Consider the following 27920-nt stretch of genomic DNA (forward strand, 5'->3'; position numbering starts at 1 on the left):
GTTTAATTGACATACAACATTATATTAGTTTCAGGTGTATAATGTAATGATTCAGTATTTGTATATACTGTGAAATGATCACCTCATAAGTTTTGTGAATCTCCATCACCACACAGGAATGGTTACATTTTTTTTTCTTACGATGAGAACTTTTAAGGTTTACTCTCTTAGCAACTTTCAAATAGACAGCATTATTAACTATAATCACGATCTGTACAGGACATCCCCAGGACGTATTCTGTAACTTTTGGCCACCTGCACCCATTTCACCTACCCCCAACCCCTATGCCGCCTCTGGCTATCACCAATCCATTGCCTGTACCTGTGAGCCTGGTTTGTTTTTCGGGTTCCACATAAAAGTGAGATCACACTGTATCAATTAGGTATCCTCTTTATCCATGTCTTATCTTTTATGCATGAAATCGATTTAATAGTTATATTTTATTAACACACTTATCTGTTACAATAAAATATATCTTGGGGCACCTGGGTGGCTCAGTCCGTTAAGCAGCCAGTTCTTGGTTTTGGTTCAGGTCATGATCAGGGTCGTGAGATCAAGCCCCGTGATGGGCTCTGCACTCAGCGGGGAATCTGCTTGAGATTCTCTCCATCTCCGTCTGCCCCTCCCCACATGCTCTCTCTCTCTTTCTCTCTCAAATTTCAATTTAAATTTAAAAAAAATAAAATATACCTATCCATCAACAAAAATCATTGCATGTGAATTCTCTGCTTAGGAGAATTCAAATTCTAAGCTGGTAAAAGCCAGTCTTCATCCTCTAATTAAAAATATGGGATTAATATATATACCTTCAGAAATTACTTTGATATATGTATATATGCCAAAATATAATATGTATGTACAAAGGGAGCTCTACACACACACACAGACAATTTCAAATGACTGAGAAAAGAAACTGAGCAGGAATTAGGCATTAAGTCAGGGCCAGTAAAAAGTACCAGCTCATGGACATGGCATAACATTTGAAGAAGAAACCACACAATACGGCCTGTAAAGTTCAAAATGCAACCACCACCCAGACATCATGTACTCTCAACAGGAACCTCGAATATATAAATTAATGCCTAGATTTAAAAAATAAAAAGGAAAACAGTACATACAAATACGAATCTGAAAGCTTAATTATTAGACTCATTTGCATTGTTTCTCCATGAAAGAACATGCATGCCGAAAGGGAGCGATGGATCCCAAGGGCCCAGAGCATGGTCGGGGGCAGGGGATGGGGGATCGGGTGGGGAGGTGGGGAGGGCTGACTTCAGGCTCCCTCTGCTCTCTGTCCCCACGGCAGCTCCACGCTGGTCCCCCTTCTGCAGTGCCCCTCCTCATAAACATCTGCTGAGCAGACGTCTCTGCTGAGAAGAAATCTGGAGACCACTGGTGTGGTCCAAATTCCCCGTTCTGCCACTGAGAACACTGAGCTTCGGAGAAGGCAAAGACTCAGGGTCGCTCAACAAAGTCAGCAGAATCAGAGCCCGAAGACCTCAGCGTCCAGATTCCCAGTCTGAGGTTCACCACCAAGAACGCCCTCATGCAGCTGTATACTGGTGACCCTAGTGGATGTCAGTACATCAGTAATTCTCCTACGCTTGAAAATGAAGAAGTGCGACTTGTCATGAATTCCTTGAGGAGGGGAGAGCGTCCAGCAACATTTAATGAAGTGTTATGAGTCAATGGAACTAAATTAGGAATAAGATGAAGTCATTAATGGGGCGCCTGGGTGGCACAGCGGTTGGGCGTCTGCCTTCGGCTCAGGGCGTGATCCTGGCGTTATGGGATCTAGCCCCACATCAGGCTCCTCCGCTGTGAGCCATCTTCTTCCTCTCCCACTCCCCCTGCTTGTGTTCCCTCTATCACTGGCTCTCTATCTCTGTCAAATAAATAAATTTAAAAAATCTTTAAAAAAAAAAAAAAAAAAGATGAAGTCATTATTTCGGAAAGTATGATGTAAGGAAGCAGGCACATCTCTTCCTGAAAAGGTGTATAAATCAAATAATGCCTAAAACGGATTAGGAAAGCTTCCTAATAATAATAGAAATACTGATAAAAACAGTAGTAATAAAAACTATAGCTAGAACTTATTATTATATACCAGATACTAGACTCAGCACTTTATGTGAGCTGATATCCTTGTAACATAAACATTATTAATCCCATTTTTATAGATAAGAAAATCGAGCTTAAGCCCAGGGATAGGGTGACTGACTGTCCTGGTTCACCTGGCACCAAATGGTTTCCCAGGGTGTGGAACTTCCAATGCCAAGAGCAAAAACTCCTGGATAACCTGGAAGCGTTGGTCACCCTACCTGCCGGGCTGGTAAGTGACAAGAACCTTTTTCCATGTCTGCCTGACTCCCAACCACCACCACCACCTTCTATGGGATAATTTCTCTCCATGTGCTACAGTCTAGACTTGCACAGACCGGTTTAAAGGAGGGCATGACCAATATGTTACAAAACAAGATGTTCATATGTAGCTTTATCTTCTTTTATTAAAAAAAAAGGACAGAGAAAGCCCTGGGAGCCTGGAGCCTCCATTCCTCCAGAAGGGTAAAGAAGGGGCACTTACCTTGACCTCAAATTCGAAGTGTTCGTCCTTCCCTTGCCCGCACAGCACATAGCGTGGAATACTAATTTTAATTGGGTCCTTCAGGTCGTCTGGATTTGCTCCCAAAGAGCGAGAAACCATCCGCTATCAAAGGCACATCAGACAGGGAGAACAAAGAGAAACCGAGATCACTCCTCAGCAAATACCCTCCTTGGGCAGGCGGGAGAAAATGTGTTTCAAGCAGAGAAGAGAGCATCAAACCAGTGGAGTTTACTTAGAAAAATGATGGCTTCCTTTGAAAGAGAAATGCTAAGTCTCTCTCATCACAAAAGACCATTTCTTTAGGTATACTATTCCAAGAAATTAGGGCAAAAGCACTTCAAAATGTTGTCTGGCTTTGAAGTTCCTTCCAATTTATAAGAACAAGTGAAAAAAGAGACAGATTACATATCTCAACTTTTAAAAAAATCAGTGTAAACCAGACTCCTCTCTGAAAAGTCTTGATCATCTGACAAACTTCTCTTTTCCTCACAGACTATCAGATTGCTGTACATAAAGCTCCAAAAGCTGGAGACTTTATTCAAATTTACTTCATTTTAAACTTCTAGGCATTTTTATAAGCCAGTGTAGTACAGAAAGCTCTTTAAACCACAATTAAAATAAATACCAAGTATTTTCTTTAGGCCTCATTTGATTAGTAATCAAGCTGGCTCTGACAAATATTTATGGGCTGGATGGTGGGAAGCCAGAGGGGTTTGGGAAGGAAGCATTATGAAAAAAATAAATCTTCAAAATGAGTTCTCTTGAGTATAAATGGGTGAAAATCTCTGAACAATCCTTATCATTTGCACTAACCTGGGGCTTTAGACAATACAAGAAAATAAGTTTTTAAAGCCATAGCAGTAATAAAATAATTATCATAATTATAGTTAGCATTTATTGAATACTTACTATATACCAAGAACTGTGCTAAACAGTTTATATGCATCATTTCATTTAATCCTCATGATTCCCCTTGAGGTATTAACTGTTACTGAACTCTCTTTATCAGACAAATGTCCCCAGGCCGAGTCGAGATAATATGAAAGAGGCAGGTGATAGAGCCAGGATTCGAACTCAGGCTAACCTAGTGCCCACCTGTGCACCATGATGCCTGCCAGCCTGCCTCCCTCGACTGCTATACTGCCATCAGGACGTTTTTAAATAATTTGATCCATCTGAGATAGAGTCAGCCAATGAGTATTTCAACATACACAGAATTTAAGAAGATGAAAACTCCATGATTCCGTGGTAAAACTCATTTATTTGACAAAAAAGCACTGGGCAAAATGTGGTCCTGGATCCTGAGCCAGGTGTAACGTGGAAGACCCAACCCAGCTGTGTGTGAGCGAAAGCTCGGATTTCCGGGTGCAGAGGTTCAGAACCTGTCTCGGATTACTGCTTTCATCTAGCTGACACTGTAAATATTCTGGCATGCTATGCAGTTACCAAAGCCTTTTAGAGCATCTAATTTTTCCCTGCGTGGCCGGTCACCCAAAACAAGAACCATTAATTTTATCGCAATGGCACACCTATTTAGCTGTCCCCAATGTCAAAAATCACAGTGGAAATTCTTTAAAAAAGAGTTTCTCAATATGGGCGCTGCATGTTTCCAAATTACTGTAAAGGTGGACATTTCCTGAAACATGGAATACGTTTATCTATTCGAAGATGAAAAGGGAGAGAAATAATTTAGTGCTTTTATTTATTTTCAAAGAGCACACTTACTGTTAAGAAATGTCTCTGACCATGGCTGAGCCACGAAGTTTTTGCTCTGCTGCCTAAGCCCCGAAATCTTCTATGCCATGCTAAATAACTATATTTTTGAGTAGGAACACAATTTCTTCTTCAGGTCTGCCACAATCACTTGGGAAATCCACTTGCTGCAGTGTGTATGAGTTTGGAGCTTGAAGTTGGCAGCTGTGGGAGAACCCCCTCAACAGAGGGGAATGCTGCTCTCGGGAGCTGAAGCGCCAAGCAACTGATGAAACGAGTTGAGAAATACAGACCCACACGCGCTACCTTAGGAGGAACCTCCCTCTCCCTACCAGTTAGACCCAAGGGCCAATACCACAGTTCATTTGATGAGACGCTCTCTCTAGCTGAAGAGGCTAGAATGAAGAAAAGGAAGAAGGAAGAAAGGGAATCAAATTCACTAGGAACAGTGTATTATCAAGTGTATTATGGGTTCTTAAAAAGGTGTGGATAATAGCATCAAGCACAAACACTCCTACTGGAACTCTACCATTATGCGCATCTCTGAAGCAATCGCTTGGGATCCCATGGGTATTCACTTCCAAGACTCAGCAGAAAGAGAAGACCCAGAATCAAATCCTAGCATCAGGACTTGGTCTCAGCCTAACAGCCACCCACCCACCCTCTCTGCACCTCAGTCTCATGTCTATAGAAATGCACATAGTATTTAGCAAATCCCATCTATAGAGCAGGAAGCCAACTGTGAACATGACTGTGTCCTGCCCTGTGGAACCTCTGGTTAGAGGCAGACTGACAAGTAAAAACTGGTAATTTCAGCAGGATTAGAAAACTGTGATGGGGGCTTAGAGCATCATTATTTACAACAGCCAGGCTATGGAAGCAGGCCAAGCGTCCAATGATTGATGAATGGGTAAAGAAGATGTGATATATGTATGCAATGGAATATTACTCAGCCATAAGAAGAACAAAATCTTGCCATCTGCAACAACATGGATGGAGCTAGAGAGTATTATGCTAAGTGAAATAAGTCAGTTGGAGAAAGACAAACACCTTATGATTTCACTCCTATGTGGAGTTTAAAAAACAAAACAAATAAGCAAAGGGAAAAAAATGAGAGAGGCAGACAGACAAAGCAAAAAACAGATTCCTAATTACAGAGAACAATCTAATGGTTCCCAGAGGGGAGGTGGGTAGGGGGATGGGTGAACTAGGTGATGGGTATTGAGGAACGCACTTGTCATGATCAGCACAAGGTGATGTACGGAACTGCCGAATTACTATGTTGTACATCTGAGATGAATATAATGCTGGATGTTAACTAACTGGAATTAAAATTAAAATTTAAATCAAAAAAGAACATTGTGATGGGGGCACTAAGAAAAACTATGAATATACACATGGCTATCTAAAGGTCATGACTTTTACTGAGGAAGAGCTGCAGGCAAAACCATCCAGGTATACTATTAACTAAGCAATGCAGACTTAATTTTAACTTTCTAAGTGCCTTTTCTTATAGGCACCCTTCGGATATACGATCAAACATAGGTATCTTTTTTTTTTTAAGATTTTATTTATTTATTTGACAGAGAGAGAGAGACAGCACAAGCAGGGCGAGCAGCAGAGGGAAAGGGAGAGGCAGGCTCCCGGCTGAGCAGGGAGCCCGATGCAGGGCTCGATCCTAGTACCCTGAGATCATGACCCGAGCCAAAGGCAGATGCCTAACTGCCGAGCCATCCAGGTGCCCCAAACATCGGTATCTTTTACTGAGCACCCACCATCTGCCATGCACAAGGCTAGGTCCTGGGAATACAAAATAAAATAACTTCTACAAAGTCTCTGTAATTTCTAAGACCTTTAGTTTTTCTCAACTGCATCAAATTTTGAACAAAGATTTGGTTTTTCCACTCCAGATGGATTACATTCTAAAGTTAGCCAACTTAGCTTTATCTTTTTATAAGTCAACATTCAAAGTGGGATAAGACTGAAACTGATGGCCTGGTGACTACATAGAGATTTTAAGACTGGAAAGTTCTCTATTTCTAAGAATTTTATAATTGTGAAATCAATCCCTAATGAAAGGAAAGTTCTGAAGCTTGGGCTCACTGATCCTTTAAAAAAAAAAAAAACTCTGCCTTTGATAATTTACAAATCTGGGTAAATGGGTACATGAATGAAATAGCGACCATTTATCTGGAAGGAACTGGATCTTGTAATGTTTATGTCGCTTACCTAAATCTTACAATGTTTGTGTCATTCACATAAATGTTATGTCACTCACCTAAATCAGGTTGTGATCCCAGCATCCTGGGATTGAGCCTGTGTCGGGTTTCCTGCTCAGCCGGAAGCCTGCTTCTCCCTCTGCCTCTCTCCTTGCTCGGGCTCCCTCTTACTCTCCTCTCAAATAAATAATAAAATTAAAAAAAAAGAGAGAGAGAGAGAGAGAGAGAGAGAGAGAGCCACTGCCCCAATCACAGGATCAGACAGTGAAGTTTAACTGCATCCTGTGCTGAGAATTTGGATACTGCTGTCCCCATGATTTCACAGCCTGCTGGGGGCTAGAAATACTGTCAGAGTCCTCGCTACTGCCCATAGGCTCAGTTTACTTCAGTCTCAAAGATTTCAGAGTAACTAAATATTAATGTGTAGAGAAATGTACAACTGCAGAAAGATTAACCGAAAAATAAGCTAGAGATCTGAAGACATCTGAGCTTTATCTATGGACAGATGAACAGAGAGACAAATCAAAAGAGGATGTGTTTCCATCAAACCACTGCTGCAATGTAATTTTTAGAAACTACTTTTTGAAGTCAACTTCATGAGAAATGTAGAATTCACAGGACACAGTGTGAAAGGTTCCTGACATTCTCCTAAACTATGTTTATGTTGCAGAGGAAGGAGAACTAACATAAATGTCTCCTAAACTTATTTTTCATTTGAAAGTAGTTATATTTTGAATATCTTGAGTTTTATGCTAGACAAGTAAATGTGTGCTGTATCATATTATATTCTATTATTTAAGGGGGCTTTTAAATTTCTGTGGAACTATTTATTTTGGAATCAGTCACAGTTTCTCTACATGTGGCAAAGAAGATGCTTAGACTTGGAAGGGAAGTTGGTCATACATCATATGAGGAGGTAAAGAAATATAAAAGGCCAGATGCACGTCTTACAGCAGATCTGGATAAATACGCAGGACATTTCAAGGAACTTTAAATGCCTTGTGGAGTGGTTCTATTTAGAAATGAAAGGTCAAGCAAAAGTACATAATGAGTAACTTGGGTTATATTTCTCTAAATAAGAAATATCATCTTTTAAAATAAGATGCAAAAAAATTTTTTTCTGGTAGCTTTTAATGAAATAATGTCTTGTGTCAACAAATAGGCTATTTTTCCATTGTTGGGGAAACACTATAGTCAGGTCCTTAGCCAAAAAAAGCAGGCAGGACACAGGCTACATTTTAAATATTCAGATTAGAATCTTCTCTTCCTACTCGGGCTGTCTCCTTCAAAAGGGACAAATTAAGGAAATTAATAGGAAGTGGCATTAACATCCACTCAGATCAATGTCGGCACCGCAGAGGGCACAGAATGGACCAATTCTACAGGGAGTCATCAACATTTCCCCTAAATACTCTAATTATGTACCAGATGGTGGAATTCAGTGTATGCTCTGACTAGGACAAGGTCAGACCTAAGGACTGCCGTCTGATCTCCTAGAGCCAAATATCCAAGGTTTGTTTCTCAAATACAGGCAACCCTGGGTTTTTATCAGCTTTAACACAATTACCAATTCTCCCTTCTCTGTTCCCAGCCTTGCCCATATTTCGATTCCCCTCCTTTTTTCCACCACACAGGCCATACTGATAGTTCTAATTAGAGCTATTATGTTATCAAGGACCTCCTATGCCCCATCAGCTTGAAAACAGGGGCCTGGGGCAGACAGTGAGGGTCAGTTACATGATCAGATATGAGCCATGTTATAAGAAGCAGAGAATAAAGGTACCTCGTGTGAGCAAGTGCAAATTATGAATAAAGTCAAGAGTCAAGACATGTTTATACTCATCTCCAGAAGGTGACACCTGCCTCTGCTGTGAGGGGATCTTGTGCTACTGCCACATCATCTCTGAAAGCTGAGCACATAGAGCTGAAGTGGAGTCTGCAAAGAGACATAGCCACACATGCTATAGGCATCTCCTGACCACACCTGTCACAACAGCCTGGCATGAAGAAACCACGCTAACGTGATCTCATTTTAAAGTGAGGGGAGGTAAGAATACCTGCGTGAGGAAACAGAAATAAGCGTTTTCAAATAAAGGAGTATTTCTTTAATTTTGATATAGATCTTAAGGGATAAACTAACCAGAAAATAACAAACTGATGGACATAGATATTCGTGGAATATCTTATTAACCCTTAGTGGCCTTACGGTAAATACAAAAGGGTTGTCTGACATTTCTAATGCAAGATTCTTACCAGAATACATTTTTTCATCCATATAGACCTGAGAGGATCAACACTGTTTCAAAGTTGGAAAGACGGGGTATCTGATGAATGTTTCAACTTGAAACTATTAAAAATATTACCATCTTTCTCTAGATCCTGAAAGACTGGCCCCTTTAATGGTCATTATCTCTGGATAACTCACCATTAAATGGATGAGATTTTCAAAAGATTAAAGAATGGGTCTGGTATAACTGAATGAGAGCAGAGCAAAAATTGCTAAGTGGCTCTTACACCAAACATAAATATTAACATTTTAGGACATTCAGGAGGGAAAAACCAGGTTTTCTTCTTTCTAGTTCTAAAATGTCACTGATTACCCATGAAAGTATCCCTCATCTTCACTCACTGATTTTTGCAGAGCCCTAACTTTGGTTCAGTATGTGCTCAATTCTAAGGCCCAGGGGAAGTTAAAGTTGGAAGGAGAGGGACGACTCTATCAGGTGTCCGAGAAGCATATTATTTAAGCTGCAGTTAGAGGAGCAATGTTGCGCACACATGGTTATCTGTGCCATATTCATGCTAGGACTGTATCCAAGCTTTTCTACTGTAGGAGCTAAAAACGCAAAGAGCAAAAAGGAGACATAGGTTCATACAAGAGAACAATGGAATTCCAAAGAAACTCAACTGGGAATTTTTTTTGAGGGGGAAACAACTCATAAAAAGAGAAATAATCTGTAATGTCTAGAAATTCCAATAAAAGAACTCACAAGTCAGAAAAGAATCAACTTCATAATTCTTCTAAATATTCATCCCTAGCGTAGTCATTCCTATGAGAAAAATAAATCAACAGAAAAATTGACCCAGACAATGTCAAGAATAACTGTTAAGCAGGGAATGACTTTGGCCTTGTGGAAAGAATATATGTTCTGGAGTAAGAAGGTCTGGGTTTGATTCCAATTCTCAATCAAGTGATCCTTTCTGAGTTAAATTCCTGAATGCGAAGTGGACAGTGATGACAATTCCTTCATCCCAGGAGGATCACGGTGGGGCTCAGAGGGAGCAGTACATGGGAAAGAACTTGGTACACTGTAAACCACAATATAAAGGGTGGTTGGGATTGTTATCACTGTAATCCACTGCATCTCCAGCCACCAAAGATTTCAAGCAGATATTAAACGCAAGAGGAGTGATTTACAATAGACGCTCTTTCCTTCTTACTAACTGAATCATTCAGTTCCACTCCTTATAAGGGAGGCTTTATAAAATTACAAGGGTGCAACCCTAAAAAGAGATTGGATGGTGGTGGTTTGGAGACAACATTGTGTCAGAAACAGCAGAGGAACTGAAGGGTGTTGGAGGTAAAAAAGGAAAATCGAAGGAGGTAAGAGAGATAAAGGTCTTCTTTGAAGGACGGTTGGTTTATAACACAGACTGTGGAAAAGACACATTCTATTCTGTTACAGAAGAATGTGACGGATGGATGGACCCTGCAGATGGAGATCACAGTAATGAGGATTACAGGAAGAATGCTCTAGCAATGAGAGCAGTCCCCAGTAAAGAACTGCTCTGAGGTAGACTGTGATCAGCATGGAGATGTCAAGAAAAGACTGAACCAGAAAGCCAGCTGAACTAAGTAACTTAAAAGGCCCTATGACCTATGTTCTTCCCAGCACCTGAATACTTCCCTTAGGGAGAAGTCCTATAAGTTTTATCCAAATTTTACTTTAAATAAGAGCCTTAGACATAAAATATCCATGGTGGACTAAACTATTGGTCCCTATTTTTCTCTTCCTTACATCAGCTGCATACAACCAGCGTTGCCATGGGTTCTTGGTGGACGGAGTGTTCTTTGCCCTTTGACTTGGGACTTAGTTGCATGACTTGTGTTGGCCAATGGGAAGCTGGCAGCCATGACGCATCCGCATCTTCTGTGCTTCTGTCATCATTATGGTGGCCAGTGACCCTCCAGCACAGACCTCAAATGAGACATCTTGAGTCGACAAACCCTACCTGAACTGCAGATGATCTAGAGTCGACGGTAAAGTCACCTCAACCTACTTACAAACCATCAGTAAGAAGTGAAAGCTTTTTTTTTATGTCACTACAATTGGGAGGGGGTTGGTCACCTGGCAAGAGCTGACTGATATAATATCTATCACAAAAGATATCTTAAATAATGAAGCTGAATTATCCAAGAGACATACTGGAGGCTGTGTAACTAAATTAACAAAATAACCTCCTAGAAACTGGTCTAACCAGTAAGACTGCTTGACCTTCAAAGAAGCATTAACAAAAGTGCTCTAATCTATTTATCACTCAAAACTTGAAATCATTTAGGAAAAAGAATGTAAATAAAAATTACCGTAATTACTACTGCTGGGAGGCATTAAGTATTCTCTACAAAGGATGCGCTTACAATTTTTTTGAGTAATGAGAAAGGGAAGACAAACGGTTTTGAAATGTTTTTCAACAAAGACTAAATAAATTCACCCTGCCAGCCACAAGTCTGTAAAACAGGCAGCTGTGAGCAAAATGGATTTTAATCAAATTCAGAAGAAATCACTGTTTCAAAGTACTCAAAGAGGTATTGTCTAGAATGTGTTAACAAGTTCCACAATGTAAATGTTTATGCCTATACAACAACAATGGAAATGCCACATAACAAAGTATGTATGAACCTTTTTTTTTTTTTTTCTTTTTTTGGTCTGATGCAGGAACTCATTATAACTGAGAAGATCCCACATTAGGCTGGATATGGAGATGCTCATACCTGCTCCCTACGGAGGGCTCAGAACTCCTAAAGAATGAGCCAGCGGAGACAGAGGGAGGCCACCAGGATTGAAGCCACAGTGCATAATGGCACAAATACTACTCCACTGGCTTCTGCAAGGACAACCTAAGGTATGACAACCTTAGTACTTACTTCATGGATGGTAAATCAAATTCTCCTATCAGGGACCATATTTGATCTCAAAGTAAAAAGTATGCTTAGGTGAGAGAAGAGACATGTAAAATTTGAATTGCCAGAGGCCACTTCTATTATGTGGTGAGATCTGAATGTAATCCTCACTGTGGCCTGCCTGGATCATAAAGCAGACCGAAGTTATAATGAATAATATGACTTTTATGCAATGCTCATATTTGCTGCATGCTCCATCCACGAACAATATTAAAGACCGTAACTCATAACCTAATAGAAATATGTTTTTTTTTTTAACCTATGAAGACAAGCAAGTCTGAATTTTTCACTCTTTGCTAAAATCTTTGTACTGTTTCCCTTCCAACTATAACATCCCTCTGCTGGCGTCTTAAATTTCACTCCCTCTGCTCTTCGTAATCATTAATTCTGTTCTTCTGCTCAAGAATATTTGAGAAAATATTCAACGGGGCACTTTTTAAGAAAGTATTTGCTGAAAAAAGCAAAAAAAAAAAATTGAAATTAGGCGAAAATTATTGATAAGATATTAGAAGACTATTATGGTTCATTTGAGAAATTTCTTCCACAATAGAAGATCCTCCAGCCAAGAATGTGACAAGCTAACTAATTTTAACAATGTTCTCATAGAGACTCAAAACCCTTCATGTATAAGGCAAAAGGATATGTGTGTGTGTGTGTGTGTGTGTGTGTGTGTGTGTGTGTGTGTGTGTGTATGTGTACTGGGGGGGAGGAAGTGACAAAAACAGGCTCCACCTAAAAACATCTGAATTCTATTGCCTCAAAAAGACAAAAAGCCTCCACTTGGTTACTGCAGACAAGGCAGCAGCCACCAGTGTGTGCACCCTAATGTGCTCTCCGGTTTCCTGAACTTTCCTGCTCGCTGCCCCAGACCTGGATAGAGGAAAATTAATGATGAGACAAAGAACACATTAAGTAGCTTGTTAACTCTCATGGGGAAAGAGGGAAGGTCTGTACTTCCTGGCCAAAGGGAGACAGTAAGCTTCAGGATGGGCTAGGCTTTGACACTGCCCCTCTCGTCGAAGAGAAGAAATGAAGAGGGGGGCTATGACATTTCTGCTGCACATTATCCAAAGGTCTGCCCAGAACAGAGAATGACCCCTCCATGCCAGGGTTAAAATAAACAGCTTCATGGAATCGCTTTGTTCAACTGCCTGTGACATTTGCCAAGTAGCTAGCATGAGCTTGGCATGATCCTGGCTAGAAGTGGGAGAGGGAGGACTGAGCAGCGAAGAATACACCTCCCTCCTTCTAAGACTCTGGAGTTTAGCAAAACATACATACACACGAAACAGGAGAACACTGGCTGAGCAACCCAGGATCCGATGTAATAACTAATAAATGTAAGACACGTAACCTGATTCCTCATAGGAATGTTGAACAGAGGTGGATAAAAAAGAAAGGATCACTCAGAGGAGCGAAAGATTCTATAGGGCCCAGTTTCAAGCCTCTCACAGAGAGGAGGGCAGCTGAGTACCAGCTGGTACTTTGTGAAGAGAGATGTACCTGAGGCCGCTATGGGCGTGACGCATCTCGGAAGGGAGGCCAGCAGAACGCCTCAGTCAGAGGTTGTGAGTGAGGACGGATTGGATGGGAGGCAGGGAGGGAGACCAGCCAGGGGAAGGTGCTGAAGGCCATCTGAGGTGACCCTACAGCTGATCGCTTGAAGGAGCTGTTAGAAAAAGACTTGAAGATGAAGAGCCTTTCTAGGACAGAAATAACAGAAACTCAGAGAAAGAACTGGCATGTGGGGGGCATGTGGCATAGGGGGAAGGGTAGTCAAAACTAAACCAACAAGTAAGGAGCTGAAATCACATAGGCTGGAAAGCAACAGTCAAAAAGTCTGAGAGGAGGAAGGAAAAGGCAATTAACTGAGGAAGAAGCCACCGCAGGGCATGTGGTGCTGTCTCCATTCCATGTATTAGAGTGAGGGGAGGGTGTTTTAAATCCCTGGGTCCTTCCAGGAAGCTTGATGCATTACTAATGTGCTCTGCTACAGAGCTGTCCTAATCACGGCAAAAACGGGCGATGTCAGTGAAGGTCACTGCCAACCGGGCACTTTTTCAAGCAGCACAAATTAGCCTGCCGGAATCCAGCAGACACAGACAGATTCCAAGCCACCATACTACAAGTCGACATGAAGCCAAAAACAATCAGAAATGCTTTAATCACCCCAGAAATAATGAGGCAGACCCAAATTTACAAGGCTGAGGTTCAAGAAAATGACGCAGGGTGGTGATAAAGATATTTTATCAGTGTTCTGCTATCCCTTATTTTTCTTTTATCATAGATATTTAGCATATTTACATTTTTTATTTTAGAGGTCTGCATTTTTCCAATTTTGAATCAATTAGCTACACAGAGATACTGTAAGTCCTTGACTCTTCTCATATTATTCGTTTTGTTAAAAATCTCAAAAAAATGCAGAATATTTTTACAAGTTCCCTCCCTCGAGCCTTGTCAAATGTGAGATGAGCCACAGAGCCTCATCCTGAGAGCTGAGGGTCAGTTTCCAGACCTCGGGTGCCGGGTCCTGACTGCCCTGAAGACCCAGCATGCCAGCCAACAACTGGACGTTCCGGGCTTCTTCGAAGTGTTTGGCTGGGCTACTTCTTGAATCCAGTGGAAGTTGGAGTTTATCGAGGAAGACAAGTTCGATGGTTGACAACGTTTTCTTCTCTGAAATAACACCACACCTGAATTCACTCAAAGCACGGCATCTGATCACATCAAATTGTGCTCCTGGGGGAGGTGTGTTTAGAGACTGGGTGTGGGGGTAGAACACTCGATCTTCCCTCAGAAGGGCAATGTGGGTGTTCAGAAGGACCAACGACTGGCACTCGTCTTGGCCGGAGTCACCCTCGACTCTGACAGTTGTGTAGAGCAGTATCTGAACCTCTGCCAGAGAGGGGATGTCGACTTTCATGTTTCCATGAAGAAAGTAAGTCATGTCAACCAAGGTATTCTGGAATCTGGATGACAACCGAACTCCGTTTGACAAAACTAAATTGGGGATTTCTGCTTTCCAATCAAGAGAAAGCTGAACCAGGTCTTGTTGGAACAAAGGATGGTGAGTGCAGGCAGCGATCTCAGACTCAGACAGCAGGACACTCAGGAGGTCACGGCATATCTGCTGACAGAGGGCTTTGTTGTAACTGAATACGGTGAGCAGGAGACTCTCTGCAGAGCCCAGGAATCTAATGCTCTGCCCCCCGAAGCCAATCTGAATCTCCTCTAGTGCGGAGAGAGGCAGAGCATGGAAAACGGCCACTGAGCCTGACGGGTTATCCGGCAGAACCAAAGCATATAGCATGGAATGAAGCAGGAGCAAACATGCGGGCTGAGGGTCAGGTTCCGCGCAGTTAGCAACAGCAAGCCAGTAAACACCCCGGACTTCGTTCACGTAGCCCAAAAGTTCTGGTAGGGAACAAGCCACGTGCTCAAGAAAGTCTTCTAAAGGATGCTCTTGAAGTTTCAGCATCCGGGCTGGGAATCGCACAAGGGTCTGCTTAAATGCACAGCTCCTTCCAGCATCTTCATATTCTAGGCGGCAGACTGAGCTTGGGGAGGAGCCTGGGGATCCCACAGCCACAGAGGCAGTGGGAAGGCCTGGTGCTTTGAAAGGCATCGTGCTCTCTGCTGGCTTAGCGGCCGCTGCCTCCTCACTGTGGCTGCTGCCAACCGGAGCCTCTCCGGGGAAAGACGCCCCCTGTGACTTCAGGCGTGCGCCCGGGGGGAAGTGTTTCAGAAATGACCATCTTCTCATCAATGCTGTCACATGGGAGGTGAGCCCACGGGGGTCACACAGGCTCCCCACATGCCTGACGTGGCGGATCACCTCTGTGCCAGACTGTAGCAGGTGACTGCTGGTATCTTTATAAAGGTCTGAGAGCCTGTGGTAAAAATAGCCCAACCCACTGGCTCCTTCTGTCCCGCTATTTATCGGGGACTGTGGAGAGCTAACCTTCTTAGCTGCTAACTCTCTCTCAACTTGCTGCTCACCACAAAACGTTGAGGCTGGTGCCCTCTGAGGAACACTGTGGGAGGCACTCCCCTCACTAGAAATGCTTTCAGAGAGGACAAAGCAGAGTAACTTGCTTTGCCTGGTCTGCTTGCCTTCATTATTTATAGACTCTTTTTGGGACCAATCTTGCAGCAAAGTCCAGCTGGACGTGATTCCCAAGCTGTGTTCATCTTCATGAGTCATCAGCTCACTGAGATCTCCTGACCTACACTGAACACGTTTTGTGTCACCGGGGTTGCTTTCGTTAAGAGAAGCGATTTCAGGTAGATTGAAACATTCTGGTTGGAAACAGCCTGTAAGCTCAGGATGACGGTGTCTGCACTCACTGTTCTGCGATGTCTTGTGTACTGGGGGCTGACGACTTCGCTGGTGGGCTCTCTCTTGTGATCCTGAGGACGGAGCCACAGAGCCCAAGATGCTCCGTGTCTTGGGACGGCCCTGGTGGTTGTTCTGATCCACCTCCCTCCCCTCTTCTCTGCTGCAGGTGTCAGTGATGTCTCTGGGCAGCAGTGGGCCAAGACACCTTTTCTGTTCAAGACGTCAAAAACAGTTGAAATGGGGATGTAGCAGCACCTTTTGCCAATCTTTTGCACAGGAAGATTCTTGCAGTCATTGGTTTCATTGTGTAGATCAATGCAGAGGTTAAATCGAAAGCCTAAGCCATTCATATTGATTGATACATGATTTAAGAACAGATGATCTGATTCACACAGAGAACATCAATTTCCATATTACTTATCTTACAAACTGCTGAGTATCTGATAGAAATACGTTGCATGGGATTGACCCACAGTATCCATTTCTTGGTCTAATATTTTAATTGCTCCAAAATAAATCCTAAGATCTTTGATCCAAATTTTCAAAAGGTCAGCTTCAGTTGTGAAAATAAGTCCCTGACAATATGTCCAAAATGTAAAAGGAATCAGGGGTACTTAATGATAATCAGATGACAAGGCCAAAAGAAATGGACAAGATTTCAACCTCGGTCATCTTTCTCTTGCCTCTTGGCTCACTTCACCAGTATTCTTAATTATACCTGCCCTGGTTAGACCGCCACTGCCACAGCTACAAACCAGCACTGTGAAAGGCCTGCTGGGCGCCCGCTACAGGATAGGCACAGTGGACACAAAGAAATGAAGGACAACATCCTACTCTTCCCAAGGTAATCTGCTAGGGAGAGGGACGTCCAGAGGAAGATAATGTCATTACTGGATGACTGGAAGGGAGGTGTGGCAGTGGCCAAAATCAGTTAAGCCTCCTGTGGAACACCCACCCTTTCACCTCTTGGTCTCTGTTCTGGAATGTATGGGCGCCATCTGTGAGACTTTTATCACCTAGTACTTTTGGGGTTTTTTTAGTTTTTATAGTTTTTTTAATTTAGGAGTGTATGGGAAGGACAAGTCCCTCACTGGAGGAAAACACAAGTAAAACCTTACAAATCGTGTGCCCAAATAAACCCTGGTTTGACAATGCACCAGAGAAATAAGCGGATCAACCAAGAGTATGTCCTTTGTACTACTGCCAACTCACAATCTATAAAATGAGCACGGTTTGTAAAACACATCGAGAGGTACTCAGCTTCATTTCCAAACCCCGTATCTGATTCTGATTATATAATTCTGCCTTTTAAATACAGACCAAAGGAAAGGATACTGTTACAAATGAAAAACGGGGCCAGGGGCCTCCACCACAGTCACATGCCATTCAAATGAAGTCCAAGCAGTTTTCAACCTGCAGGATTCCGTTTAATTTTAAGTCCATACAATAGCTTGCCTTCCCTATTCGCCATTAATCTCGCTGGGACTTCAAAATTCTCATTATGCAACAACACATTAAGAAAATTTAATCACACGAGCATGCCATAATTTAAGGCGACCTTATCAATCTGAAAAATCATTACCTACCTCATATTTTAGCTTACGTTGAATGGTGCCATTGTGGAGTTTCTCATTATCCTGATAAGAAAATAAAAAGCCCTCTATATTAAATTATAGCTTGTTCATAGAGGGAAAAGAAACTGATTTGATTAGAAATATTTATGAGAACAAAATTATAAAGAAGCATACTTGCTCAACAATGACAGCCCTTCTATAGAATTATATTCCCAAGGTAAACACAACTCTATCGATCCATCTACCTCTAAGGGAACTGAAGCACCTAGTCCTACTCTTAAAATTCTACGAATAATATTAAAAGCAAAATTTCCTTAGGCTACTTCTTAGGTTGCAGAATAGCAATGAAATGTTTTTATTTGGATAAAAATCAACATCGGAAATACGTATCTTCTCAAAAGCAAAATTATAGATCTACTCAGGATAATTTATCAAGCAAAATTAAATACTTAAGGAAATTGGTTGTATTCTTGGAGAAACAGAAAAACGTTACATGTACTCTTTATAAATCAAACAAAGTAAATAAAATGTTTTAGGAGACTTTATGTTCACTTAAAAATTTTCCCCAGAAGTACAAAATTTTAAAATAAATAAAGTTTCTCTTGAATCAATACTGTTTATAACCTGTTAAGTTCCACCCACGCAATATTTAATTTTTCTAGAATATTTTGCATCTCAATTTTCTCAATAAAGGAGCGCATTGTTGCCACCGCCACCACCTTATGGAAAGGTCATCCTGGAAACGAATGACAGGTGGCTTGGTCCCCCCAGCTCACCTTCACCACGTCTGCAGATGCACTGCTATCCTCACCAATCACACGATTTAAGTCCTGAAGTCGTCTTTGGACTTCCTCCTCAATGTAAGCGCTGATCCTGCAGACAACAGAAGTGGGGGCGCTGGTGCTTAAAGACTTCTAACCACACAGGGCATGTGAGATCCTTTCTTTATGATGCCCTTCAAAACAAGGAACGTTCTCATTCTAAACGCCAAACATAACGACTTGGGACCTGGAATATGCTTCTACGTTCTAAGAGATCTAGTGCCACGCTATCTGGATTTTCCCCAAACAAGAGCGTACTTGACAAGTAACAGAATCTTGAGGATAAAGGGGAGAGTAGGTGATCCCATGCAATCCCTCCTGGATCTCCCTGGTGGAAGCCCTGTGGCAGGGAGGAGGAGAATCCCAGACGCTGGCTTCAGAAGGCTCCATGGCCTCAGCCCGGACTTTGAGAGCCAGCACTTCACTCACCAAGCCTCGGTTCCCTCACACAGAAAACACCGACAGTTATTTCTCACATCACAAAGTCATTTAAGAGGATTGAAAGGGAAAAAAAAAAAAAAAAAGTGGACACAATCTCTATCAATCTTCACTGCCCCAAAGGAACAATGGCTTGGCCTGTTTCTTCTCTGACTTGTCTCTCCCACTGGCACCTGGCTGGGCGAAACCACATTTTATAGGCCCCCTCTACCTTCCAAACTCCCTGGCATGGGGCCAGGGTGGAAGCAAGAAACAGTTGACTACTGAGGCAGTTGTCAACTAGACACCTGGTACCCTCGAGAACGTGGGTGAAACTGCAGGAGGTACAACCATTCACCCAGTGGAACCAGGGAGACCAGAGAAGTTCAATTCCAGCTAAAATCCTTCTAGTGGCTCAGGCTGCCCACATGGAAGGCTCACTTAGTCCTAGGCTCTCCCTCCCCTGGTTCGAGAAATACCGATTAGATGGATTATTTGAAGTGAACTGTTTTGCATGTTTATGTCTGAGCACATTGAAGAAGAATCTGCTTTCATCTGTCTAAACACATGCGCAGTCCTAGAAACATTTCTTTTTGTTTTTTTTTTTTTTTAAAGATTTTATTTATTTATTCAACAGAGATAGAGACAGCCATCGAGAGAGGGAACACAAGCAGGGGGAGTGGGAGAGGAAGAAGCAGGCTCATAGCAGAAGAGCCTGATGTGGGGCTCGATCCCATAACACCGGGATCACGCCCTGAGCCCAAGGCAGCCGCTTAACCGCTGTGCCACCCAGGCGCCCCAGTCCTAGAAACATCTCTGTACTACTGACCGTGCCTGGAAGATCTTCTGAAATGTTACGTAAAGAGCTTAATATTTCAGGCAAAAGAGCACAGAAGAATGGATAGGGTAATAAAATGCGGTAGTTACCTTTCAGCGCTGAAAGGAAAATCATACACAGCGGACCCAGAGCCAAGGGCGCTTACAAATGAATTACTTCTTTGGACCTTTACTTAAATTTTAAACTAGCCCCACTGAAGAGGCAGACTTAGATTTAAGGGGATACAGAGGCTCATAGCACTCTGAATACATTCTGATATCCAAATACATATTGCCAGTGCCCAGGGCTCATGACCGCCTAATCTGAAATGTCCCCATGACACAGGTGGAGTTGAGGAAAATCATCCATTTTCTTATAGGCGAAGAATGATTAAGTCAATTTATCTGAAAGCTCTAAGCCACAGAGCAATTTACAATGCCACTCGAGTTGAAAACCATTTTACTATAGTAACATCAGATGTGCATGCTACTCGGGATCATTCTGAATACACTGGTGCAGTTTTCCTAACGGACTTCATCTGTTTGTAATTAATGACTTCCACAAGTTAACTGTCAGCCCAAGGTCCTCCTTCTTGGTGCGGTTCAATTAGCTCTACTTCTTTGTTCCTCTCAGCCTGGCCTTGGTTCACTCCTTTCTGGATGAGGTGGTTTCCCTGGTCCTTCTAATTCTACCTGCTCACACAACGTGGCACCGGCATTCCTTGGGTCTGGCCGGCCGGTCCCCAGTTCTTCAGTTTCCTTCAAATGATACCTCTCCCCACTAGGCAGCAACTGATGGAAACAACGCATACACACCTCAAAGACACCTATCACTTGCTGCCTTTGATAGACCTCTCCATGTGCAAACTGGACAATACGAGGTACAGTAAGTCAATAAATCACATCCCAAGTGCAGCTGTGGCATCAGTTTAATGTCCAGTACCTGGCATCCACCAGAGGGACCAGACGAGACTTTTCAGCACTGGACGGCAAGCTGGGAGAAGGCGGCTTCCCCTCCAAGGTCCCACGAGGCCCTTTTTGAGCACCATCAGCCTCACAGATCTTCTGCTGCAACTGCTGGATTTCACGCTCTAATCTACAGAGGCGGGAGTTACATTAAGTCATTTACTAACAGTATGTCCTGAGCATCTNGACAGAGATAGAGACAGCCAGCGAGAGAGGGAACACAAGCAGGGGGAGTGGGAGAGGAAAGCAGGCTCATAGCAGAAGAGCCTGATGTGGGGCTCGATCCCATAACACCGGGATCACGCCCTGAGCCCAAGGCAGCCGCTTAACCGCTGTGCCACCCAGGCGCCCCAGTCCTAGAAACATCTCTGTACTACTGACCGTGCCTGGAAGATCTTCTGAAATGTTACGTAAAGAGCTTAATATTTCAGGCAAAAGAGCACAGAAGAATGGATAGGGTAATAAAATGCGGTAGTTACCTTTCAGCGCTGAAAGGAAAATCATACACAGCGGACCCAGAGCCAAGGGCGCTTACAAATGAATTACTTCTTTGGACCTTTACTTAAATTTTAAACTAGCCCCACTGAAGAGGCAGACTTAGATTTAAGGGGATACAGAGGCTCATAGCACTCTGAATACATTCTGATATCCAAATACATATTGCCAGTGCCCAGGGCTCATGACCGCCTAATCTGAAATGTCCCCATGACACAGGTGGAGTTGAGGAAAATCATCCATTTTCTTATAGGCGAAGAATGATTAAGTCAATTTATCTGAAAGCTCTAAGCCACAGAGCAATTTACAATGCCACTCGAGTTGAAAACCATTTTACTATAGTAACATCAGATGTGCATGCTACTCGGGATCATTCTGAATACACTGGTGCAGTTTTCCTAACGGACTTCATCTGTTTGTAATTAATGACTTCCACAAGTTAACTGTCAGCCCAAGGTCCTCCTTCTTGGTGCGGTTCAATTAGCTCTACTTCTTTGTTCCTCTCAGCCTGGCCTTGGTTCACTCCTTTCTGGATGAGGTGGTTTCCCTGGTCCTTCTAATTCTACCTGCTCACACAACGTGGCTCCGGCATTCCTTGGGTCTGGCCGGCCAGTCCCCAGTTCTTCAGTTTCCTTCAAATGATACCTCTCCCCACTAGGCAGCAACTGATGGAAACAACGCATACACACCTCAAAGACACCTATCACTTGCTGCCTTTGATAGATCTCTCCATGTGCAAACTGGACAATACGAGGTACAGTGAGTCATTAAATCACATCCCAAGTGCAGCTGTGGCATCAGTTTAATGTCCAGTACCTGGCATCCACCAGAGGGACCAGACGAGACTTTTCAGCACTGGACGGCAAGCTGGGAGAAGGCGGCTTCCCCTCCAAGGTCCCACGAGGCCCTTTTTGAGCACCATCAGCCTCACAGATCTTCTGCTGCAACTGCTGGATTTCACGCTCTAATCTACAGAGGCGGGAGTTACATTAAGTCATTTACTAACAGTATGTCCTGAGCATCTTCACTGAGTGGGACACTGCTCTGGAAACATGGGCGATCTAGACAAAGACTCTTTGGAACGAGCTTTATCTTCTAGTAGAAAAGGTGCCACATCAGACAAGGTATAAGGTGAAAAGGAGCCACAAGAAGGATTCAGAACGAATGTGGCAGGGGTCCCAAAGTTGGAGAGAGCTTAATTATCAAGGGCAAAGATACTCCCACCATGCTCCGAGCCAATCCTCTGAGGTAGACAGGCAGGATTCTGAGCCCCCTACCACTGCTTCAAAGAAATAGCTGGTCTTTGACTATATATCAGGATCCCCCTAAATACATCAGTTTGACAAAAAAGATCAAAGCTTTAAAGAATTTTTTTTAAAACCACCCATCTAGGAGAATCCACAGAGTCAAGGCAGTTCTAAGCTGAGTCTTCAGAGACCAGTGGGAATTTGGACATTTGGAGAGGAGGGTAAAGGGTTCTCCAGATGCAGAAAGCAGTATGAACAAAGGCCTAAGTCATGAAAACTAGGAACCCACTTTGGCTAAGGCAGAGGGTGTGGAAAAAGGAAATAGGCGAGAGAGCTAGGAAAGCAAGTTATCTTGAGAAATCAAAATAAACCATAAATGGTACAACCAAACATTTATTTCCAATGATAAATGATACATCCAATATGAGGTCGGTTGTGTATAAGGCCACTCTCCTGCTAGCCCTAGCATGCTTGAGTCCAGAGCCATGAGACCAGAGGGCCAAGCCTGCCAGTAAATTTGGCCCCGGGAACACGAGACCCAGGTAGGGGCTACAGCTCACTCACTGTGTGAACTTGGGCAAATTAATGAAATCCAGGTCTCCAGTTCTTCAGACACCCAATGAGAGAATCAACTAGTCTCCCAAATTCCCTCAGTTCCAAACTTCAGAGAGTCTAACTTCAGATGCAGGTGCACCATGATATTGTCAGCTCTCTCATGTTACCAGCAGCAATCGGACTGCGCTGTCCTGAACATGAGAGCCAAGTTCTTAATTTTCAGAAATGTGATTACAAGGTCACCAGGGTCAGCACTCATGGGTTTCACAGAAGGCAATGCCCAGCTTAATTCAGCCCTTCATCTGTCTACTGATGAGCAAGTACTTATAAAGCATCAACTTGCACAGTATGAAGTATTTTCAAAGGAGGAAGAAAAAAGCATGAAAAATTGATGTGAGGGGCCAGTTGGTGGGCAAAGAACCAGGGAACAATATCAATACAAAGTCTTGGAGATGGTAAGGAAAATGAATGTACGTAAGAAACTGCCAACGTTCAGACTTAAGATGACACTTACTGGAGTTGTCCAAGGACATCCTTCAGCGCGGGGGCAATGGAAAAGACTCTACAGAGCAAAGGGTTTGGTGTGGAGCCCAGAGCCCAAAAGGGATTTATACGGGGGGCAAGGGAAGCACAGCAACCCAGGAAACGATCTCAGCACACGTGAAGAGCCAGCCCGCCTGGGCCACAGCCCTGGGGCCAGCAGACAAGAGGACACAGCGGCCCAGAGTGGGGTAGTAAGCGGACCTGCCACCTTCTAACTGCGTAACACTTGTCCCCAGGGGCTACATAACCACTGGGTGGAAAAGAAGACAGAGAATGGATTGAATCTCGTTTATAAGGAAGCCAAAAAAAGAAACCCAAGTTCAGCGCACTGTTGTCTGATCTGGCTCCACGCAAAATTTAAAATTTCACACTTGTGGGATTTCACGAGAGGCGGACCCGGGCTGCACAGCAGGCCCTGGCTTAGCCATGAGAACCCAGAGAGATAATAACACACAAGACCAACACCCACAGAAAGCTGCAGGAGTATCACAGCCAGAGCAAAGAGCTCAGAATGTGGTGGCCTGATTTAGGTCTTAGCAAAGTCTACTCCATAAGAACACATGAAACTAAAAGCATCCTTTGTGTGGCTTCTGGAGGAATGCTGACATTGGGAAATCGCTTCCATGGAAATCACAATACTGTATCTGCTATAATAGAGTATTAATACTAAATGGCCAGGGAGTGCAGCCGGTTGACAAAAGCAAGGGACATCAAGCTGAAAGCTCACGCTGCATTCTTACTGCACACTGCAGGATATAAACTGAGAGCGTGCCCTCCACTACTTTAAATTTCCTGGGGCTGGAGTTTTGTCCAGCAATTTCATTTACATAACATACCTGCAATCATTTTCTTAAACCTCCAACCTATTTCTCCGAAGCAATAGCATTATGGGTTTTGATTGTTATTTCTTGCTGTTTTGCCGAAGGGAATTACCAGAGAGCAAAGGTAAATAGAATCCAGAGTATAAGCAGATCATCTGAAAGGGAGGTTGTCCCAACCTATTTGGCAAGATGATGGAGAGAGGCTCCAGCCTCACAGCAGGTCTTGTTTTGTCATCAGTATGGGTCCCAGGCCTCTGCCAATGTCAACCTGGGCTGCCACAAGCCAGCCGACTGGGCTTCGGCTGCGGCCCCTCAGGAGGTGCTTGTGGGAGGCTGGAACGCTGGACAGGGGCCAGCGGTCCAGGCCCTCCAACGTGGGCTTCAGGTAAAATTTCAACTGACCAAAAGGTCTGGAGCTAAAGGAAATACCCAGGCCCTGGTCTCCTCTGCCCCTTTCTTGTAAGAGCAAGGATGCTGAGGCCCAAAGATCAAAGAGAGCCTGTCAGGGCCAGCCAGGGAATGGGGCTGGGCCAGGATATGAACCCCCCCGTAGGACAACAAATCGGGTGATGTTTGCACACCAGGCGGCCTACAGATTTCTGGGAGGCTTGGCATCACGTCTGCTGGGCTACCAGAAAAAGCGCTCTCAAACTGATGTATTTATTCCTTTTGAGAACCTACTGTGTGGGAAGCATGGTGACAAGGAATGAGTGGGGGAAGATAAATACTCTTTCTTTACCATGAAAATAGTGCTAGTTCCTAGTTTTATTTTTCACCACACCAAGAGAAACATGAGTAAATCATCACCACACATGCTTAAAAATGCCACTGTGTTCAGTATCACTTGGAGAATTTAGTAGTTTACTTTTAAGGCAGAATCCTGGGGCCTCCCTCAAATACTGTGAATCAGGAGGGGTAGGAGAACGGCTGTTTCAGTTTCCCACGGGGTATGGACATCAGCACAGGGTGCAGCCTGCGCAGGAAGGGATGACATTTTACTCTAACTGCTGCTGGTCCCAGAGAAGATGTTAAGCCCATGGTGAGGATGAAGGGAGTGGGGAGGATAGGAAAAATCTGAAGGAGGGTACTCAGAGGGGGTAAAGAAGGGGACAGAGAGAAGGAAAAAAAGAGGGAGGAAGGGAAGGGAAAGAGGGGGGAAGGGAAAGAGAAAGGGAGGGAGAGGGCCAAGGAAGGACAAAGAAGGAGGGGACGGGATGGACGCAAGGGAGGGAGCGGGCTGGAGGCTGTCCTATTTTTCAAACAGGGAAACGTTCGCATTCCATAGGTCAGTGGCATGAGGGACAAGGGCTTTGGTTTCCTTTGTGTGTTTTTTTTTCAACTGAAGACCAAGGATCCTAAAATGAGGATCCTAAGGAGAAAAGAAAATGTGTAGGGGAACTTTCTCAGCTTTGGTTTGACAATAACCATCTGCCGGCGTAGCAGAGAATACACAGGCAAAAAAGAACTACTTCTGTAAAAGACAGTGCGATGCACACCAGGAGGGGTAGAAGACATACAATCATTTGGCGCCTCCGGTGTGCCACGCTCTCCCTTCCCGGTCTCACCTCTCCCTGTCCTTCTCCAGGGCTTCCTGCTCAGCTTCCAGGCTGGCCTGGAGCCCGGACTGCTCGCTGCTGCTGCTGTTCAGCGTGGCCAGCTTCTGCCTCTGCTCCTCGATCTCCAGGCCCAGGGTGGAGCGCCTCTGCAGGGCGGAATGCCTCCTCTCCAGCCTGGCCACGGCTCGCTCCAGCGCCTCCCTCTGCTGCTTCTCCCGCGACTCAAGAATCTCCTTCTCCTTCTTCCTCACCTTTTCCTCCTGGCGTGCAATGTTGGCAGTGAATTCAAAGGTGGCTTGGAGCTTCTGCAGCTGGCTCGCATTGGCCTGGTACTGTGCGAGCTGTTCTTCTTTCTCTTCCATTTCTTTTTCCACTTGATACAGAGTGTTATCTAAGCCGAGAGGACCTCTGTCAAGGATTTCAAACGCTCTCTGCTTCTCTTCCAACAGGGTCGGCAAATGATTCTGCAGGAGGTACTGGAGTTGGCGTTCTTTATACTGCAGCCTGTATTCCGCCGGCTTTATTGTCTCTAGATTTCGGGCCGCTGGGGTGACATCTGTGACGCCATCGTCACTGTTCTCCAACAACCTCGAGTCGTCTTCGTTGGCAGATTTTAAGCGCTCCAGGAGCTCTTGTTCTTCCTCAACTTCCTTTTTCAGGAGGTCCTTCTGCTGAACCAGGTCCTTCTCCAAGTTGGCTAGCTTGACCAGCTGCCTTCTCTTGAACTCTAAGAAATGCAGCTGAGCCCTTTCTAACGCCTCCCCATCCTCATCCCCTTCGGCCCGGGCCTCCTTCACCCTCAGGAGGGACTCCCGGATGCCTTCCAGGGCCCTCTTCTCCTCCTCCACGCGCTGCACTTCACCTCGCCGGAGGAGCCGGATCATCTCCTGCTTCTCACGCAGTTGCTCCTCCAGATGCACCACGAGCAGGACCTGCTCCTTCTCCTGCTCTTCCAGCCTCTTCTTCTCCAGTTCAAGCTTGGCGTACTGCTCATCCTTCTCCCTTTGGAGCCGGTCCAGCTCTTGAAATATCTGAAGCTTCTCGGCCTTCTCGTTGTTGTGGAGCTCTTGGAGCCGCTGGAGCTCTTCCTGGACTCGGAGGAAGCTCTCTTCCTCTTGCTTCTTCTTCTGCAGCTCAATCTCCTGCTGCTCCCTCAGCCTTTCCTCTTCAAACTTCTCCTTCTCGGCGAGCAAATCCTTCAGCTTGCTCTCAATGTGGAAGCTGCGGCGTCTGAGGCTCTCCTCCCGCTTGCGGATCTGGAGCTGGACGATCTCCGTCTCCTTGCGCTGAGTCTCCACCTCCTGCTGCATGCGCTCCAGCTCTGCCTTGTCGGACTTGTGCTTCTCCTCCATTTCTTCTATGAGCTTCCTGAAATGCCAAATGTGGACTCGTTATCGTCTGATGGCTGCGTGTAAATGCTGTGCTACCTTTTCCCTAACTGAAATGTTCTGCAAAGGGACAGATGACACAAAGTCAAACCCTTCGCTAAGATATAAAGTGGGGGAACTTCTTTCCTTTTCATCTCCAGCAGCATAATGCTTCACGTTTTCACTCCGTAACTGCCCGACATATCATCTGCCTAATCTCCTGAAGTAGCCTCTGATATCATTTCTTTTGTAAAGTCTATAAGCATAATGTGTTATGCATGATATAATTTTAAAAGCCCCCTGAGCTCAAAGAGAAAGAACCATGCCCAATTTAAATTTAAATGTGAATAATTTTATTCAGCCCAATGGCTAAAACTCAATAGAAATTCAGTTGGAAAATGACATTAAATAAAAATGCTTATGCCGCCCTCAGCTCACTGGGGTCAAATATCAAAGTCAAGATAAGCGACAGTTCATCGTGCCAGCTCCAATAACCACATGCTATTTAGCACTTAATCACTAGTTTAGGACAAATGGTAATCACCAAATGGCCCAAAATATTAGTTTATTAACATGTTACACTGAAAATAACAGGAGCCTCCATGAGAATACTGACATGCGTGATTGCCAGGGTGACACGTCATGTTTGGTTCTGGAGAACAAATGATCCCCACTGGGGGCTA

At 44.0% G+C, this 27920-nt stretch overlaps 1 protein-coding gene across 5 annotated transcripts in view; it reads right to left on the bottom strand.

The window, feature by feature from the left end:
- The window catches only part of KIF16B (kinesin family member 16B), a 290550-nt gene that overhangs the window by 74042 nt on the left and 188588 nt on the right, over nt 1-27920 (bottom strand). For 3 of the 5 annotated variants that reach the window (XM_019801572.2, XM_019801573.2, XM_034641667.1), the window contains 5 exons: nt 25880-27238; nt 21965-22117; nt 18410-18506; nt 17646-17696; nt 2586-2708 (listed from right to left, as the gene is read on the bottom strand). In XM_019801572.2, coding sequence (XP_019657131.2) covers nt 2586-2708; nt 17646-17696; nt 18410-18506; nt 21965-22117; nt 25880-27238 — 1783 coding nt within the window. The remainder of the gene's footprint in view (nt 1-2585; nt 2709-17645; nt 17697-18409; nt 18507-21964; nt 22118-25879; nt 27239-27920) is intronic. The other 2 variants (XM_019801575.2, XM_019801574.2) reach the window with 1 other exon arrangement.

This window comes from Ailuropoda melanoleuca, chromosome 13 (genome assembly GCF_002007445.2).
Source record: "Ailuropoda melanoleuca isolate Jingjing chromosome 13, ASM200744v2, whole genome shotgun sequence".
NCBI classification, from domain to species: Eukaryota; Metazoa; Chordata; class Mammalia; order Carnivora; family Ursidae; genus Ailuropoda; species Ailuropoda melanoleuca.